Source organism: Pseudophryne corroboree, chromosome 4 (assembly GCF_028390025.1).
Source record: "Pseudophryne corroboree isolate aPseCor3 chromosome 4, aPseCor3.hap2, whole genome shotgun sequence".
In the NCBI taxonomy this organism is placed as follows: Eukaryota; Metazoa; Chordata; class Amphibia; order Anura; family Myobatrachidae; genus Pseudophryne; species Pseudophryne corroboree.
The window spans coordinates 865,984,077-866,003,855 of record NC_086447.1 but is presented as its reverse complement, the minus strand read 5'-3'; the positions used below and the strand labels follow the sequence as shown (position 1 = coordinate 866,003,855).

At 47.0% G+C, this 19,779-nt stretch overlaps 1 protein-coding gene across 10 annotated transcripts in view; it reads left to right on the top strand.

Annotated features, from left to right (window-relative positions):
- TTC7A (tetratricopeptide repeat domain 7A) overlaps window positions 1-19,779 on the top strand; it is a 914,714-nt gene that overhangs the window by 370,702 nt on the left and 524,233 nt on the right. For all 10 annotated transcript variants that reach the window (XM_063918709.1, XM_063918713.1, XM_063918708.1 and 7 more), the window contains one exon: window positions 7,606-7,689. In XM_063918709.1, coding sequence (XP_063774779.1) covers window positions 7,606-7,689 — 84 coding nt within the window. The remainder of the gene's footprint in view (window positions 1-7,605; window positions 7,690-19,779) is intronic.

The following is a 19,779-nucleotide window of genomic DNA, read 5'->3' as shown; positions in this document are numbered from 1 at the left end:
AGCTGACCTTTTAGAATAAGGAAACGCCCGTTATCATCTCGAAGGGAATTGAGTTATGTATTAAAATTGCCACTCCGCAGCGCTTTGATTATTTGAATAAAAGACTGTTGGGAACCGTCTGGATGACAATGAGGGATGGTCTCCATGTTTTAGGTGAATCTCCTGTAAAAAAAAAAAAGGATGTAGTCAGAATGAGAGCGGGCACATGAGATCAGCATGGAGCATTTTTGAGGAGTGTTCAGCATCAAAACACAGAGTGACATGGTTTGGGTGGTTGATGGAATAGTCATATGGAAGGAGGAGAAGAGGGAGAAGAGAGAAAAGAAAAAAGTAATAAAATAAAACAAAATGTGGGTATAGACTTCCCGAAGAGGAGGTTGGCCACACATTTAGAGCACCCAGTCAAAACAAGGGGGTGCCCTGGGTAGGGAGCGATAGAAGGTAAAATAAACCCCAATATGGGGCGCTAAGGAAAACGTGTACCAGAAGACTGTATGGGAACTCCCTAGAGGTAAAGGAGAGGTGTGGTCTCGTTGAGGGGGAGAAAGCGGGCTGAGAAAACGCATCCCGAGCCCAAAGTTACAACATCAAACATTAAGTACAGATATAATAGTCTATAAAAACAATAAACTGCAAATACAACAGAAATATTTACGATATAGTATCTCAAAGTTCCTACGGTATAACAATGCTAAGTAACCAAAGCAAAGGGGAAATCAGTGTGGCCTCAGAGGGCCATCATCTGACGGAGGGCAGGGATACATTAATAGAGATGATGTGAGGACCAATCAGGTGAGGGCACCATCATTCATTGCAGTTGAAGCGCAGGCAGGCCGAAGGTCCAGCTGCTCGAGTAGTCCTTTACCTTCATCAGGGGTGCGGATAACGTGCTGACGACCATTGATGCCCACCAGAAGGCGGAAAGGGAAATCCCAATGATATTTATAGCCATGGTCACGAAGAGTTAGCGTAATCACTCGAAGATCTATGCATTTGGCTATAGTAATGGGTGCTAAGTCCTGGAATATCTGAAGTTTCGTTCCTTCTAAGAGTATCGGGGTGGGGGGGGGGGAGTTACGGCTGACAGACAGAATTTGCTCTTTGATGCGAAAGGACAGGAAGCGGAGAACTACATCTCAAGGAGGATCAGAGGCCTTAGGTTTGGGACACAAGGCGCGATGCGCGCGTTCAATGCCCAAATCCAGAGGGGACAGGGATGGTAGTAGGGAGGTAAAGAAACGAGTGAGGTATGAGAAGAGGTTAGCCGCCACCACAGACTTGTGAATATTCCGGAAGTGGATGTTGTTGCAGCCTCTCCCTGTTTTCCAAGTCCTCATTTTTCTCCTTCAGAAATCCGAGTTCGTGGCTTAGGTACTCCAGGTCTTTATATGTGTCAGATTGAAAGGAGGAGTATTGGGAGGAGGTGGATTCCAGCGCCGTGGTGTGCTTGTCCAGAGCAGAAATATTTTTCTTCAGTTCGCCTGCCACTTTGTGGAGTTCAGTGGTGAGCGAGGTGTTAAGAGATACAAGAAGAGCCTTGAGGTCGGAGATATCCTTTTGGTGGCCCGCACTTCATCCCAGTCCATGTCGGAGTCAGTAGGTGGACAGGGAGAGCTTGGATGGGAGTCGGAAGGGGCAGGTTTATCGTGCTTATTAAGGTGGTGTGTAATATCCGCTTGAGATCGGTTCTTGTTTTTAAGTTGAGATTTGCTCATGGTGGAAGAGCTGTTGAGTAATTGCAAAGAGAAACTTGTTGAGAAAGAGAAGCCCGGGACGCGTCCCTCAGAGATCAGCAAGGCATCAGATTACAGGGGACAATATATGGAAGGGAGTGCCACGTGCTGGGCAGGGTGAGTATGTATCATCTGGGGGACACCACTGGCAGAAGATCATTGTCAGTACAGAAGAATTTGGCATGCAGGAAACATCACGGGTGCGTAACTGGTGGAATGTGTGGGCGTGGCCCCAGCACCAAATACAGTGTAGATACGGCACAGGTGGAGTAGGAGCAGAGCGCTAGTGGGTCTGCAGCACAATATTGTTGCAGCACTGTGGTAGTAGATGCAGTGTGACGGCAACACTAGGATAACTGGATTGGTCTGACTGCGCAACCCGTGCGCTGGTTAGAGAGTGGGAGCAATGTCAATACAATGTCAATATACAAGATGCCACACTGCGGGTCCACAGCACCGCGTACCAATCAATTGCAGGCCAGAGATAGAGCTGTGATGTGCAAAGTATTAAGGAACTGTGGTCTTAGTGCACAGGGTAAAGTCTGGAGGGATAGTCAGGCCCCTATATGGATTTAACACAATGTTGGACAAGAGGAGTCAGTAACAGTCCTCCCAGCATGCATGTGAGAAGGGCTTGGCAATGTACATATATAAGGGGCAATATATATATTATAATGGTGGTGGGGCCGGTGGAGCAGCCGCTCAGGAGGGGGGACTGAGGAGCCCAAGAGCAAACACTCACCGGTCTGACTGGGGCTTGCGGATGGCACCACCGGGAGAAAGACGGAGGCCAGGGAGAGCCTTCAGGCAGCCAGTATCAGCCCCTGTAATGAAGGGGGGGATAACAGCAGAGACAAGCGATGGCAGCAGGTTAGCACTCCACGAGGCGGCGGGACTCCAAGCCCCAGCGTCGTCTTCCCCTCCTGATAGGTAGGACAGCCGCAGCCGCAGCAGCAGCGATCTACAGGCGTCCTCCGTCTATGCGACCAGGCAGCGTAGCTCCACGGCAGGAGAGGGACTTCAAGCCCCAGCAGCAGGTTCCTGTCCGGCTGGAGAGGGCGGCCACTGCCCGCGATCACCAGGAGCAGGGCGCCACAGCAGCGATCGCCAGGGATTCTTCACCTAAGCGGCCAGGCAGCACGACTCCATGGCAGGAGAGGGGTTCCAAGCGATCACCGTGGGGCAGGCCGCCGCCGCAGTGATCGCAAGGGACCCCACTCAAGGCAGCATGGCTCCACTTCCTCGCGGGGAGAGCTCCCAGGGAAGTCAGATGGTCTGTAATCATCGGCAGGGAGGCTGTCAGTTGTAAGTTTCCAGGGTCCGCAGCAGAGAGGCAGAGATCAAGGTCCCGGCGTGACAATGGTATGTAGGCCACAACCCGCAGGGACTTGTAAAACCCGACCTCCGGCTCCGTAGCTCAGACCCACCGGGTGTAGGGACGTAGGCTAGGTGACGACAATGTTTATAGGGGCAAGATTGGGGCCAGAGGTGAAGAAATAATCTTATATATAAGGGCTTTTTCAAGAGCCCTGTTCCAGCACGTCCGTGCAGCTTGTCCGCCAGGCCACGCCTCCCTCTCAATGGTACATTTAAACTTCAAACATTCTCACCTGAGAATGTAATGACAGGGCTCCAATGATAATAGCATCAATTCACTGGTTATAGAAAGGTGCAGTTACAATTTAGCACAAGGTATACTTAGCTGACGTATAAAGCTAATGAACCTGGTCCACACACATTTTCATACGCCCTGTAAATTACCAGCAACAGAAGTTCATAGGTAGTACATTAGGGTGATGTATAAACAAATGAAGGATCACAAGCCGAGTTCAAGCGGCATGCTCCGTATACAAGTATTACAGTATTGAATCCACAGACTCCTGATAGTAAGGGGGATGTAATGTCCTGATAGTAAGATTTATGTTAATCTTCCAATAGTAACGGTTATGGTGAGCACTTGCCAGACACAGGGTACCTTGAGAACCATGCCGTTCAGTCCAACAAAGTGCCACAGTTGAGGTAAAAGCAGCCGATTGGTACAACAACAATTTTAAATGAAATTTAACTGTTAACGTGTTTCATTATACAGACAATTTCTTCAGCAGACAGGATTCAATGTAAAATGTTCTGCATGTGGCAATCACCTTATGTTTTTAGGTCTATCCGAATTGTATTTTATTCTTTTGGCACCCCACCATCCCCACAAAACATAACTGTCTGTACTAGTAATATCCTATGGGAGTATTTGCCTCCCGGAATGCTTAACAATAAAGTAATAAACAAAGTGTGTGCTATCAAACGATGCTGCTCAAACTTGAGACACCGTCTTGAAATGTTTTGTGAACCTAGAAAATTTTGGGTCTATTTACTAAGCCTTGGATGAAGATAACGTGGAAGGAGATAAAGTACCAGCCAATCAGCTCCAAACTGTCATGTCACAGGCTGGGTTTAAAAAATGACAGTTAGGAGCTGGTTGGCTGGTCCTTTATCTCCGTCCACTTTATCTGCATCCAAGACTTAGTAAATAGACCCCCAAATCTGGGTCTTTACTGTATAGAAACATAAACTCAAAGTTGCTTCATTACAGTAGATGGTAATAGGCCCTACACACTGGGCGATAATATTCAAAGATATGAACGATCTCGTTCATTAATGAACAAGATACCGTTCATATCTTTGAGTGTGGAGGCACCAGCGATGAACGATGCGCAGCCCCGCACTCGTTCATCGCTAGTGCCCCGTCGCCTGTGCATGCAGGCCAATATGGACGATCTCGTCCATATTTGCCTGCGCGTCTATGGAGCCGGGTGACGGGGGGAGTGAAGAAACTTCAATCCCCCCGTCATTTCCCCCCCGGGTCGCTCATCGGCCGTATCGGCCGTCGGGCAGCTCGGCGGCGGATCGCTCATTATGTAGGGCCCTTAACTCTAACACAGATTTATTTGCAAATCACCTTTTATCCCAAATCCTGCTTCCTTCCAAAATGTAACTTACTAGATCAGGCCTGGCCAACCTGTGGCTCTCCAGATGTAGTGAAACTACACATCCCAGCATGCCCTACCACAGTTTTAGCATTCCCTAATAGCAAAACTGTGGCAAGGCATGATGGGACTTGTAGTTTCACAACAGCTGGAGAGCCACAGGTTGGCCAGGCCTGTACTAGATGGTCTCTTAGAACCAGATATATCAGATATTGCAGGAAATGATATTCCCTTCCTTCCACCGTCAAAATCTGATCATGTTAAACATTCAAGTATATGGAAACAATAAACAAACTGGGCTTCTGTGCTGCCATGCCCTTTATTACACCCAAAGATAAAATACATGCAAATACATAAAATATATATCAAACATATCTGTTAAGCCACACTGGAGCCTAACAAACTTTAGCTTTGAGACTGCTTATCAGAGTTTGGAGATAAAGGGGTCTATTTACTAAGCCTTGGAGAGAGATGATGTCGGCGGAGACACAGTAACGCCTGTAAAGTACCAAACAGTTGAGTTTCTAACTGCAATGTTACAGCTTGTGTTTAAAATATAGGAGCTGGTTGGATGGTACTTTGGGGTCTATTCCCTAAGTCTTGGAAAGAAATAAAGTGGACAGAGATAATGGGGGTAATTCCAAGTTGATCGCAGCAGGATATTTTTTAGCAGTTGGGCAAAACCATGTGCACTGCAGATATAACATTTGCAGAGAGAGTTAGATTTGGGTGTGTTATTTTTTTTCTGTGCCGGGTAAATACTGGCTGCTTTATTTTTACAGTGCAATTTAGATTGCAGATTGAACTCACCACACCCAAATCTATCTCTCTCTGCACATGTTATATCTGCCTCCCCTGCAGTGCACATGGTTTTGCCCAACTGCTACAAAATTTCCTGCTGCGATCAACTTGGAATTACCCCCAAAGTACCAACCAATCAGCTCCAAGCTTTACACGCTGGGTTAGAAAAATGACAGTTAGGATCTGGTTGGTTGGGACTTTGGCCCAAATGTATGAAGCCTTAACAAGAGAAAAAGTGGAGACGGACAAAGAATGATAAAGTATCAGCCAATCAGCTCCTAACTGCCATGTCACAGGCTGTGTTTGAAATATGACGGTTAGGAACTGGTTGGGTGGTCATTTATCACTCCTTATCCGCCTCCACTTTGGGGCAGATGTATTAACCTGGAGAAGGCATAAGGAAGTGATAAACCAGTGATATGTGCAAGGTGATAAAGGCACCAGCCAATCAGCTCCAATATGTAAATTAACAGTTAGGATCTGATTGGCTGGTGCCTTTATCACTGTGTACTTATTACTGGTTTATCACTTCCTTATGCCTTCTCCAGGTTAATACATCTGCCCCAATATCTCTTGTTAAGGCTTAATACATGTGGGCCTAAATCTCAGTCCACTTTCTCTCTCCAAGGCTTAGTACATAGACTCCAAAATATGTTATGTACCAGGATCCGACTCCACTAAACAGTCCACCAGTAGATGTCCAAAAAGCTCCACATCTCCAGACTACCTCTGCAATATGTTTCATCATTCGTCTTTTCACCTCGGTACCATAATATGATATATGGAGCCACATGATCCTTAATTGAATTCACCCCAATTAATAGGATTATAATCATGAAGTCTAGTGCACAAGAAAAAACGACTCACCCAACAAATAAACAACTCTATCTCATATATTGGGCCTGATTCAGACCTGATCGCAGCAGCAACATTTTCCTCTAATGGGCAAAACCATGTTGCACTGCACGGGGGCAGATATAATATGTGCAGAGAGAGTTAGATTTGGGTGGGGGGTGTTCAAATTGAAATCTAAATTGCAGTGTGAAAATAAAGCATCCAGTATTTACCCTGCACAGAAACAATATAACCCACCCAAATCTAACTCTCTCTGCACATGTTATATCTGCCCCCCTGCAGTGCAACATGGTTTTGCCCATTAGAGAAAGATTTTGCTGTTGCGAGCAGATCTGAATTAGGCTCATTGTTAGCTCTGAAAGTTATGGAAACTTTAGAATATATATATTTCTGAGTGTTTCTTCCTATTAAAACTACTATGTTATGAATAGCTTTATTTAAGGATGTTTTAGGGGTATATTCATTTGAGGTCGAAAGCTGCCGTCTGTCGAAAAAGACGGCAGTTTTCGACCTTTTTTAGTTCGGAAGGGGTTCCAACCTATTCAATATATTTGACAAGTCGAGGAATTCGGCTTGTCGAACAGCACGTGGATCAGCGGAATAGCTGCCGATCCACGTGCTTGTGTCGAAAACGGGGCCATAACCAATAGGTTTTGGCCCTCTTATCAACCATCTCAGTCCGACATAAAAAAATGTTGGTCTGAGATGTGGGACCCAGGGGAGGAGAGGGTGGGGAGCCGCAGGGAGACGGGGGACATCCGCGGGCAGACAGGGGAGAGAAGTGCTACAGCACAGCGCTGCAGCAGGATGTCTCACAGCCGCGCCACTCACGGCAGCGTCCACCCGGCTCCAGCAAATGAGGTCACACTTGCTGGAGCCGGGTGGATGCTGCAGTGAGGTCGGGTGGCTGTGTGACATCCTCCTGCAGCGCTACCGTCTGCCCGCCGGCTGTCCCCGCTGGTCTCCCCGCAGTTCCCCCCCCCCCCTCTCCCCCTCTCCTCCTCAGGGTCCCTCATCTCAATTCGACTTTTTAAAAGTCGAATTGAAATGAGATTGAATAGGGGTTGTCGGATCCACTCCGACAAATGCATGTCGGAATGGATCCGACCCTAATTGAATATACCCCTTAATCTGTTTTCACAACTTTTTTTTTAAATGTTTTCTTTAATGAGCACAGTGTATTCACCAGGTCTAGCACAATTTCTAATGTCAGGTTGTTGGTTTTTATCTTGCAGTGTTTGGAAAGAGCAATGAAATTTGCCTTTGGAGAGTTTCATCTTTGGTATCAGTTGGCGTTATCCATGATCTCTTGTGGCAAGGTAACTGGCAGAGCTCTTATTATTATATAGAACATAAGGCTTTGATTAAAAAAAAATAGAAATGTTTAAGGGGAAATACAAACTAGGATTGTGGGTAAAAACGTCACCTTATTCCATTTGTTTTAGAGGACGTACCATAAAGACCACAGCCGTAACTAAAGCGTGTCCAGCATGCATCGCAGAGGAAGGCGCAGAATGAATACATTTTATATTATGCTGATGCAGCCTGCGCAACTGCGCCACACGTCTACTGTAGACTACACTAAGATCAATATTAAACCACAGTCAGTGCTGTAGAGAGCGGGGACGTGCCCGGTTACTGTAGGGCATGTAGCCTAATTATGGAAAGACACGCTGCACAGGGAGGCACCAGGGATAGGTCCCAGAGGCAGGCACGCAAAGCAATCACTCCCCCTACCACATCATGTAGGGAGAGGAGACCTCTGCTGCTTAATGGTAGCAACCTCTCTATACCCACCGCAGACCAACACAGCAGCATGTGTTGGGCTGTGGAGAGAGGCTGCTGACAGGAAAGAATGGGGGAGGAGGGGGGAACCAGCAGACCCAGGCCACTCCAACAAGCACAGTAATTGGTACCCAACCCACCTCCTCTTGGTGCACCTGGTTAACTACTCCCCTTGAGGGACTGGCCATGCTCCCTCTGGTTCTGAGTAACTAATGTGCGGGGTATCCTGTTTGCAGCGCACATTTTGTTCGAATGTTAGACCAATGATCATTATCGGGCTGTCTAATTATAGCCCCTTTTTTTTTCAGCTGAAAAATTACCCATTTCTGTTGCGGGGTACATTGGTTTCCACAGGGAAACATCGGGGTGTAGAGATTGATCTTGATCCAGGCACCAACAGGCTAAAGCTTTAGACTGTCCCAGGATGCATTGGGGCCTCCTCTATAACCCCACCTCCAGGCACTGTGAGCTCAGTTTCGAGTTGGTGCCTGCAGAAGCAGGTCACTTAACAGGGGGGCTGCACTGTGCAGCCCTGTAAAAGCTTTTAGAAGACTTCAAGGGCCGCAGCACTTACATGTCAGGGTGACATTCTGTGCTGTGGCTCCATCACCTTCCCAGCCACGTTGCATACTCCCGCTGGCTCTGTTCCCGGGTACTTGTGGCGGAGACCCTCCGGCTGTAGGCACACGGTTGCAGATGCTCTCCTGGTTCGCGTGGCTGCTACTGAAGGGAGGAGGTAAGCGGGTCCCCCAGGCGGGACCCGCCATTAAATAGTGTTCCGTCGCAGTCTAAGGAGCCGGACTGCTAAGCTGGCGTGGACACTGTAACAGAGCAGGGACCCCACTATATCCACCAGGGCATAGGAGTACAGGTCGGATTAAGATTCCATAGTACCAGGTGGTGAGGACCAGCATAGGGGAGAAGGCGCTTGACCTGTAGCCCCTCCCCCATCTCTGGGTGCCATCTATTGTTGGTGTTCCCATCCTGGAGCTGCCTCACACTCTCCCTCACTCCCTGACAGAGATGCTGGGCACCATCTTCTATGATTAGCTGCGACTGGTCTCTGGGACTGCAGGGCAAGGTCTCCTCTGTAAATCCGCCTGTACATCAGCGCCGTGATTTTACAGACACTTAAGTATTCTACATGTCAGTATTAAGACAGCGTTAGTTAAGAACAAGTGTACCTGTGCCAGATTAGTCTAGTGCAGTTTTATTGTCTTACTAAAATAATTATCTGCATTGTCACTGTGACTGTGTGTGCCTGTAATTGCTGTGTGGATTTCACTTTCAGTGTATCCCAGCTATATCTATCACTGTATTCTGTACCTAGGACTAGTTGCGTCAGGGTCTCATATATGGTGCTGCACAGTATTTACCGTTAAGTGTATTCTGTAGTGTACTGTGTACGCAGTCACATGATACCGGATTTAGACACCGGTGTTGTTTACTGTGTACGCTGTTGCATACTAGGGGATTTATTCGCAGGTATTGTACTCTGTCTGGCTGTATCGTACTCATACGCTCTGCGGTGGCATTCACTAAAATGTCTAACACAAAGGGCAGGAAATCCACAGACGTTTCGGCATCCTGCAGCGCATGCTCCAGGGATTTGCCTGAGGGGGAAGCTTTGAATGATGGTCTGTGTAATATGTGCCATACATCTCCCAGTCAGTCCATAGCTCCTGTAACCAATCAGGAGCCACCTTCGGCGGCGTTCTCAACTATGCTCAATACGCTTGTGACACGCCTTATGCCACCTACGGTACCTCCTGTGCCATTGCAGCCACATATTGTCCCTATGGTAAATCCGCCGTGGGAGGATAATTTGTCTACCCAGTTACAGCAATTCAATCAATCTTTGGTTAGACATAAACCTACTACAAGTCACTCTGGTGTCAAGGGGTCATCTAAGTGGGCCACTTCCTCCTCACAATCCACTAATCTCTCGGAAGATTCTTCTGATGAGAATGGGGAGTATACTGACCCGTCATACACTAATACAGCTGCCTCTGACGGGGAATCTACAACTCAGGTTGATGTCCCTGACCTAGTTGTTGCTATTAAGCAAATCTTACAAATAGATGATGATGTGGATACCTCTACTGTGTCTAAGAAACCTGATAAGTTTAAACGTCAGAAGGTAACTAAAACATTATTACCGCATTCTGACCATTTAGTAGACATATACGTCAAGAACCCTGGTCTTCGCCTGGAAAGAAATTCTCCCTATCTAAAAAAATGCTAGCTCGTTGTCCTCTACCTTCAGAGTTGTGTAACAAATGGGAAAATTCACCACCAGTGGATTCACATGTCATCCGTCTCGTGGTGTCATTTACTCTACCTGTCACCTCACTGAAAGAACCGACAGATAAGCGTGTGGAGGGTTGTCTGAAGCCTGTTTACTCCCTTACAGGTGCTGTACATAGACCCACTATAGCAGCCTCCTGGGCGGCAAAAGGAATTGAAGCATCGGTTCAGGCATTAGAGGATGAGCTGCCCCAGGATATATCTGACAATGCCAGACAATACCTGTCTCATATTACCACCGCCGCCTATTACATTTAGGAGGCGTCCTCTGAGGCGGGTGTGTTGGCGGCCATGGCATCGACTACGTCCATCCTGGCTCGCCGTATTCTGTGCTTGAGGTCATTGGAGGTGGACCTGGACTCCAAAAAGACCTTGGAGGTACTCTCTTTTAAGGGAGACATCCTATTTAGGGAAGATCTCAATAAGATTGTGACTGACTTAGCGGCTGCTAAGACTGCATTTCTCCCGAATACTAATCCTTTTGCACAGAAGGCAAAAGGTACCACTTTTCGCCCCTTCCGGCCGATAGGGAAAGCAAAAGGTCAGGCATACCCGAGACAATCTTGTGCTTCCAAAACCACTAAGCCCAAGGCAAAACAATCCTGGGCTGCCCGTCAGCCTGCTTCTAAACACGACAAGCCTGCTGCATGACGGGGCGGGCCTCCCCCTGGGGGACCCCGCGGTGGGAGTCTGACTTCTGAGATTCACCCAGGTCTGGTTAAAGACCACTTCTGACGCATGGGTGCGAGAAGTTGTCTCTCACGGGTACGCAGTCTCTTTCAAGAGATGTCCCCCTAGCCAGTACTGCACAATGGTTATTCCTTCAGATACGTTGAAGGCGCAATCTCTACAACTGGTTGTGCGTTTCCTTGTGGATACAGGAGTGATAATGCCAGTACCTCTGTCCCAGAGAGGCAGAGGATACTACTCGACCCTGTTTCTAATCCCGAACCCCAATGCGTCTTTCCGGCCTATACTCAACCTCAAATCACTGAACAAGTTTGTGAGAGTGTCCAAGTTCCGTATGGAAACACTGCGCTCAATTGTACTGGCCATGGAACCCGGAGGCCATGGTATCCCTGGATATACAAGATGCTTACCTGCATATACTTATTGCCATATCGCATCAGCAATATCTGCGGTTTGCTATTGGCAACCTTCACTATCAATTCCAGGCTCTGCCGTTTGGACTGGCCATGGCCCCTCGGATCTTCACCAAGGTTATGGCCGTGATGACGGCTCATCTCCATTGCCAAGAAGTCAGGATCCTGTTGTATCTGGACGACTTGCTGATTCCGGCAAACTTTCATGATGTCCTCCTCAGTCATCTACAACTGACGGTAAACTTCCTACAAGCCCACGGGTGGCTCATCAACTGGAAGAAGTGCTCGCTGTTCCTGCTTGGAGCATGGTGCACCTGGGGGCACTGCTGGACACACACAGTCAACGGCTGTATATGTCTCCAGAGAAGGTCCTGAAACTTCAGGACAGGATCAGATACTTCCTCTCTCGCCCAAGAGTGTCGATACACTCGGCAATGCAAGTACTAGGCCTCAAGGTGTCAGCTTTCGACATGGTAGAGTACGCTCAATTTCATTCCCGCCCTCTGCAAAGGTTAATCCTTTCCAAGTGGGACGACCTGCCTCACCAGATCAGGTCTCACATGATCTCCTTGACTCCGGAGGTTCATCTGTCGCTGACCTGGTGGCTACAGGACCAGCAGTTGAACAGGGGCCATCCCTTCTGGGTCCCCAACTGGGTCCTACTGACTACGGACGCCAGTCTGAGGGGTTGGGGCGCGGTGTAGGAGCAACATTCTTTCCAGGGTCGGTGGACCAAGGAGGAATCACTCCTCCCGATAAACATTCCGTAATTGCAGGCAGTGTTCAATGCTTTGTCTCTCGCCCTGCCTCTGATACAGAACAGGCCTGTTCAAGTACGGTCAGACAACGCCACCACAGTGGCGTACATAAACCGTCAAGGCGGCACTCAAAGCCGCATGGCAAAGATGGAAGTGTTAAAAATCCTTTGTTGGGCAGAATGCCATCTGCCAGCAATATCGGCAGTGTTCATTCCGGGAGTCCTCAACTGGGAAGCGGATTTCCTCAGTCGTCAGGACGTGCACGCCAGAGAGTGGAGTCTTCATCAGGAAGTCTTTCAACTCCTAGTGGACAAGTGGGGTCTACCAGATGTAGACCTGATGGCGTCTCGACACAAACACAAAGTTCCGGTCTTCGGATCAAGAACCAGGGATCCCCAAGCAGCATTCATGGACGCACTGGCAATTCCATGAAACTTTCGGTTGCCATACGTCTTCCCTCTAGTGTCACTCCTGCCCAGGGTACTACGGAAGTTCAAAAAGGAAGGAGGAAAACTACTTCTGTTCGCTCCAGTGTGGCCCAGACAGCATTGGTTCTCAGACCTGCAGGGTTTATCGATAGAGCGTCCTCTTCTACTTCGTCAGCGCCCAGACCTCCTCGTTCAGGGCCCTTGTGTCTACCCGGACCTGGCCAGACTGGCTTTGACGGCGTGGTTCTTGAAGCTTTACTCCTGAGGGCCAAAGGATTCTCCGAGGCAGTTATCCAAATTATGCTGAAGGCCCGCAAACCGGCTTCAGCGCAGATTTATTATAGGGTCTGGATCTCTTACTTCACCTGGTGTGCTGCTAAGAATTACGATGCTTACGAATTCAGTACTTCCAGACTTCTGGCTTTTTTGCAACAAGGCCTTGACTTAGGCCTTCGTCTGGCCTCCTTCAAAGTTCATTTTTCTGCCTTGTTGGTTTGGTTTCAGAGAAAAATTGCGTCTATTCCTGACATTCATACTTTCACTCAGAGTGTTTTACGGATTCAGCCTCCCTATGTCCCTCCTGTGGCTCCAAGTCTCCATTCGATCCTCTTGAGTCAGTAGACCTTAAATGGCTCACGGTCAAGGTCCTGTTTCTACTGGCTATTGCCCCTGCTAGAAGGATGTCAGACCTAGGTGCTCTGTCCTGTTGTCCACCCTTTCTGATATTTCACCGTGACCGTAAAGTTCTAAGAAATCGCCCTGGATATTTGCCTAAAGTGGTGTCATCTTTTCACCTTAACCAAGAGATTATGGTTCTGGCTTTCATCTCTTCTGGTTTGTCATCCAAAGAGCGGTCTTTGGATGTGGTATGAGCTCTCCGTGTTTACGTAGAGAGGACTGCCTCTATTAGGAGGACAGATACCCTCTTTGTACTTTTTGTTTTTCACAAATGTGGCTGGCCTGCGAACAAGCAAACATTGCCAGATGGATTAGAATGGTGATTGCACAAGCATATGCACAGGCTGGTGTTCCAGCTCCTGCTATTAAAACTAATTCTTCTTGGTCTTTTGGACCTTCTTGGGCGGCCCGCTGAGGCATGTCCGCTGAACAATTGTGCAAAGCGGCTACGTGGTCCTACTTTCATTAGGTTCTATGCCTTTGATACTACCGCCTCCCAGGATGCTTCCTTTGGACGCCGGGTTCTCATACCCACTACGGCGCGTCTCCCCCCATGAGGAACTGCTTTAGGACATCTCCAATGTTTCCCTCGCTGCAGAAAAGGAGATTTATGGTAGACTTACCATTGTTAAATCTCTTTCTGCGAGGTACATTGGTTCCACAGGGCGCCCGCCCTGATGCACCTAGTTTCTGTGGGTTTGTATGGCATTAGCCGCTAGTCCCTTCTCCTGTCGTGAGAACGTGGTTCTATGTGACTAACATCTACCTTCTCTTTTACCTGCTCCTGCATTGAACTGGTTAACGAAATTGAGCTCACAGTGCCTGGAGGCGGGGTTATAGAGGAGGCCCCAATGCATCCTGGGACAGTCTAAAGCTTTAGCCTGTTGGTGCCTGGATCAAGATACATCTCTAAACCCCGATGTTTCCCTGTGGAACCAATGTACCTTGCAGAAAGAGATTTAACAATGGTAAGTCTACCGTAAATCTCCTTTTTTGGGCGGAAACATCTGGACTAAGTTCCTGGACCCATGTGTTTTTGCTAAAAAACGGGTCTCTAAGGGCTGGTTATCAGGGTTTTGTTTTCCGTGTCTGAGGGACACAAGGCATAATCCTTGATAAGTGCGGGATTGTCAGGGCTAATTGGATAGCCTCCGGGGGATCCTTTAGCTTCAGTAATTTACAGTGGCTAATTGGATACCCAGTCTTTCAACAGGCTGATGTAGCCTAATAGCAAAGAGTTCTCCTGAGCACAGGTGTACTGTACAGGTGGGATACTTAGGTGGAGCAATTCTCTTTTGGAATTGATGTAATAAATTCATTCAGCAGACTTAAATTCCAAACTTTTCCATTTTATTCAATACTAAATTTTGAAAGTGGTCAATTGGCTCCCAAATTACAGTGATCACATAGCTAAACACGGCTATGGGCTTGCACTTACAAAGTATACACCATGCGACTTAATTACAATCCAGTGTCCAGTTTTTGACCACATGATCCAGCACTCGCTACAGTATTTCCGCATATGAAGCACAGTGCTAATGAAGTGGTCAGTCTCCCCACGAAACGCGTTTAAGTGCCATTATCTCACTGTTATCATCCCATATATTCTAGTTGTCTCATTGGTGGTCATTCCGAGTTGTTCGCTCGCTGCCGATTTTCGCAGTGCAGCGATTAAGTAAAAAACTGCAAAAATGCGCATGCGCATGGTACGCAGCGCACATGCGCTAAGTACTTTCACACAAAACTTCGTAGATTTACACAAGGTCGAGCGTCGTTTTTTCATCGCTTGAGTGATCGTAGTGTGATTGACAGGAAGTGGGTGTTCCTGGGCGGAAACTGTCCGTTTTCAGGGAGTGTGCTAAAAAACGCAGGCGTGCCAGGTAAAAACGCAGGAGTGGCTGGAGAAACGGGGGAGTGGCTGGCCGAACGCAGGGCGTGTTTGTGACGTCAAACCAGGAACTAAACGGACTGAGGTGATCGCAGTCTAGGAGTAGGCCTGGAGCTACTCAGAAACTGCAGCAAATTATTTAGTAGCAGTTCTGCTAATCTTTGTTCGCTATTTTGCTAAGCTAAGATACACTCCCAGAGGTCGGCGGCCTAGCGTGTGCAATGCTGCTAAAAGCAGCTAGCGAGCGAACAACTCGGAATGAGGGCCATTGTTGTAAAGACCCAAGATGCTGTAAAGTGAAGGTGATTTAGCATAAACAATAAGATACATGATAACCAGAGCCTTTACAAAAAAACAAAAGCTATATATTATGTTGAATATGAATTCTGGGTAACGGCACTTGGTGTAATTCATTCTGTGCACGGAACTTATAGGCAAAGTGTATAATAAGCTGTTGGGGGTGCATCCCCTCACTCGCTACCTCACCTTGCAATATTCCCGAAGCACACCACCTGCATGAAAGACAGACATTTTGCATAAACAGATGTGTCCTCATACATCTTTGCTGCATTAACGCCAAACAGACCCTTTTGGCATGCCAGGTTGCATGAGAATCTAGCGTCAGTTGTCCTTTTTGCTTGTTTTTTGCAGAAAATGCAGTGTTGATAATTTGAGATTACACTTGTATATTTGTGTGCGACTGAGTCTCTGAGTCTGTACACAAAATGCTACAATGCAGCAGCGCAGCCGTTTTCCAATTCATGTCCTGACATGCCCAGGCTCATCCATTCCCTTCCATTATTTTCTCACGGCAATACAACAACATTGTCATGAACATCACTGCTGTTAGTTTTTTATATTATGCTTAGATCATGCTACTGTACTATGGAAAATAGGGCCTTATTCATACCTGATCGCTCCTCTGCAAATTTACAGAGGTCTGCGATCCGATAGGCTCCGCCCTGAGAGAGTGAAAACCCGCCCCGTGCAAGTGTGCGTAAACTTCGCCAGACAGCGGACATCTGCAAATCCGTTTGCAACTCACTCACCATCTAATGATTTTTCCAGTCGGTGCGCAGCCCAGGACCTACTCCTACAGTGCGATACAAACAGGCTGATCGGGGCCGGAGCTGACGTCACACACCCTCCCAGAAAACGCTTGGGATTTCTGTCTAATCTACGCAGTCTACTTTCACAATATGGATCAGTGATCCTAGCTGCCACGCAGTAGCTGTCAGCCAGTGTTATAATAACACCGAGCAGACCTGGGGAGGAAACTGCTGCACTTCCGCGATTATTAACAGCCCATATAGCAACGGATATTTCATTTTCATATCCCCCTATGTACTAAGTATAACGGACAGTGGTAGTGATAACAGCGTTCCCTGCGAGTACTGTAGATCCTGGCTGCATGGGAAGAGTCTTTCACATCGAGGAATCTGATACTGCACACACGCACATTACAATTTATAATAAGGTATTGAGCCTTTATAAGGTGTATCACCAATTTACAGTTGTGTGTATGCAATTTTAACTAAGAAACTAAGATGTTTTAGCATGGTTTTTAAGAGAATATAGACTTGCATTTGCAGTGTAGTGTATAATTCTATTTAAGACATTTACACTATAAATAGAGGTTTTTCTTCTGTTTATTCCGCCAGTTACACTTTTTTGATAATTCTACAGATTGTCAGTCCCTCCATAGTCCACATCAAGCATTCACCTCTACCACTCCCGTGTACTGGGACGCTGTGGGACAGAGGTTCTCAAACGCGGTCCTCAAGGCATCCCAACACTCCAGGTTTTAGGTATATTCATGGCTCAGTACAGATGGTCCAATCAAATTGATTGAGATGCTAATTAAAGGGGTAATTCAGACTGGATCGCTGTAGCGGCAGTAATCGCAATCTGAATCCCTTGGGCGCACTGCGGGAGGCCCAGTGAGATGCTAACAGCATTTCAGGGCTGCAATTGCCTCTGCCTGTTTGATAGGCAGAGGCGATCGCGGGGCAGGAAGGGGCGCGCCAACTGCGTTAGAACGCCGTTGGTGGGGCGTGGTCCGGACAGCACAGGCGTGTCAAGACTGTTGCGGGGGCAGGCCGCGGCGGCTGCGTGACGTCACTGGCAGCCGCTGCAACCCGGGACGGGAGCTATTCAGCAGGTGCAAAAGCATCGCCGCTGTGCAATGCTTTTGCACCCTTGTGGGGGATGGGGGGGGGAGGGGTTTGGGCCTGACATGTGGGGCGGACTAGCACTGTGCTGGGCGTTCCGCCGCATGTCAGAGAAACTGATCATAGGTGGTCATTCCGAGTTGTTCGCTCATTGCCCATTTTCGCTATACTGCGATTAGTCGCTTACTGCGCATGCGCAAGGTTCGCAGAGCACATGCGCTTAGTTATTTTACACAAAAGTTAGGTATTTTACTCACGGCGTAACAAAGTTTTTTCATTGCTGTGCTGATCGTAATGTGATTGACAGGAAGTGGGTGTTTCTGGGCGGAAACTGGGCGTTTTATGGGAGTGTGCGGAAAAACGCAGGCGTCCGAGTTGCAAAACGCGGGAGTGGCTGGAGAAACGGGGGAGTGGTTGGGCAAACGCTGGGTGTGTTTGTGACGTCAAACCAGGAACGAAAAGGACTGAGCTGGTCGCAATGGCAGAGTAAGTCTGGAGCTACTCAGAAACTGCGGGGGTAATCGTTATGAGAAAATTAGCAATTCTGCTATGCTAAGATACACTCCCAGTAGGCGGCGGCTTAGCGTGTGCAATGCTGCTAAAAGCAGCTAGTGAGCGAACAACTCGGAATCACCCCCATAGATATGCTAAATTTAGCACATCTACGATCAGATCTGAATTACCCCCATAGTCACCTGTGGACAAGCATGGCTACACTTAAAATCTGGTCCGTTGGGGTGCCTTGAAGACTGTGTTTCAGAACCTCTGCTGTAGGATAAAGATAAATATTACAGATAAACACATTGCAGGATGTTAATATATTGTGTTTATATGGGGCAACAAGGGTTCCGTAACACTGTAATAGTAGAACAGAATACATAGACAGATGTCCACTAATTTGACCAAATGTACGTATTCCATGCATAAACATAACTCACAGATTACACGGTTACGTAAAGGAAACATTAGGAGAGGGCCGTGCTCATTGTAGAGGAATAAAGTGCACACATTTAAAAGTTTCCATTTCTAGAACATTGATTTTCATATAGAATTATCAGTTTAGGTAAATATTTTTTTTTTTAAATATCCTGCTATATTCAGGTGTCATCGTGCTCCTGATAGGCTGTCTGTTACTGACTAACTAGCTGGACATCCACATATTTCAATCATTATGCGGTTATGGGCAAGTGCCGTTTTCCCAAGTTTTTATTTTCCAATTGGATTATGTTGAATCAAGCCATGAATTTTTTTATTTAAAGGTGTCATTTTTTTTTGCCATCATTATATTAATGGAGACAATGCATTTTTTTACTTTAGTGTTATGGTAGCGCTACTTTATTATTTGTGTTATATGTGGCACTACTTTATTATTTATAATAATAATTAAAAAAAAAACGACTTTATTATTAATTTTATAAAAGTACACCAGATTCTTCATTAGATGATATGGGGGAACCCAAGTGTTTTCATTATTATAAGGGTGCACACACAATTTTTATCATCAATCTATCAATTGTGAGGAGATCAGGATGGCGGTGCCCTCTCCTGGGGTAGATAGACACGTCCAAAATACTGAGCAGCTAGGAAAACAGCACAACAGTCCAGGGTTTTCATGCAATATAGCCGTGGCTATTTTTATTGTGCAGTACAAAAACAAAACCTGAAATAAATCCTAGTCCGTCTGGGCACTCACTGAGCATAATAGATTCCCTATCTCAAAGTGGTAGGACCTAATACCCCTATCACAAACACAGGCATATACACTGTACTTACAGTCAGTAAATCACAGTATCTCATAACAGACCTGCTGCCTGTGTTCCCAGGTAGTGAGACCCCGAGCCTGTTTTCCCAGGTAGTGAGACCCTAAGCCAAGCCCTGAGCCTGTTTTCCCAGGCAGTGAGACCCTGAGCTAAGCCCTGACACATCTTATATCAGCCTTTTACATGTGCAGGCACTCCTTTGCCTGCTCTCAGTCTGAAGGCCTAAAAACCCAAAATGGGCTTTATGGGTGGAGCCCTGCCTACTCTCTGACACCCATACCCCCAGGACCCCTTATCTGTTTTTTAGTAAAAGCCTGAACTCTAATCAAGTCTGTTTAGCAGAAACAGAATACATAAAATACATAGGCCAGAAACCTGGGACAAACATATCTCCCGTTTATCACTTTACCAGTATCTATCTATCTATCTATCTATCTATCTATCTATCTATCTATCTATCTATCTATCTATCTATCTATCTATCTATCAATCTGTCTAATATTTCACACAGTTACCTCTAGAGAACAGATA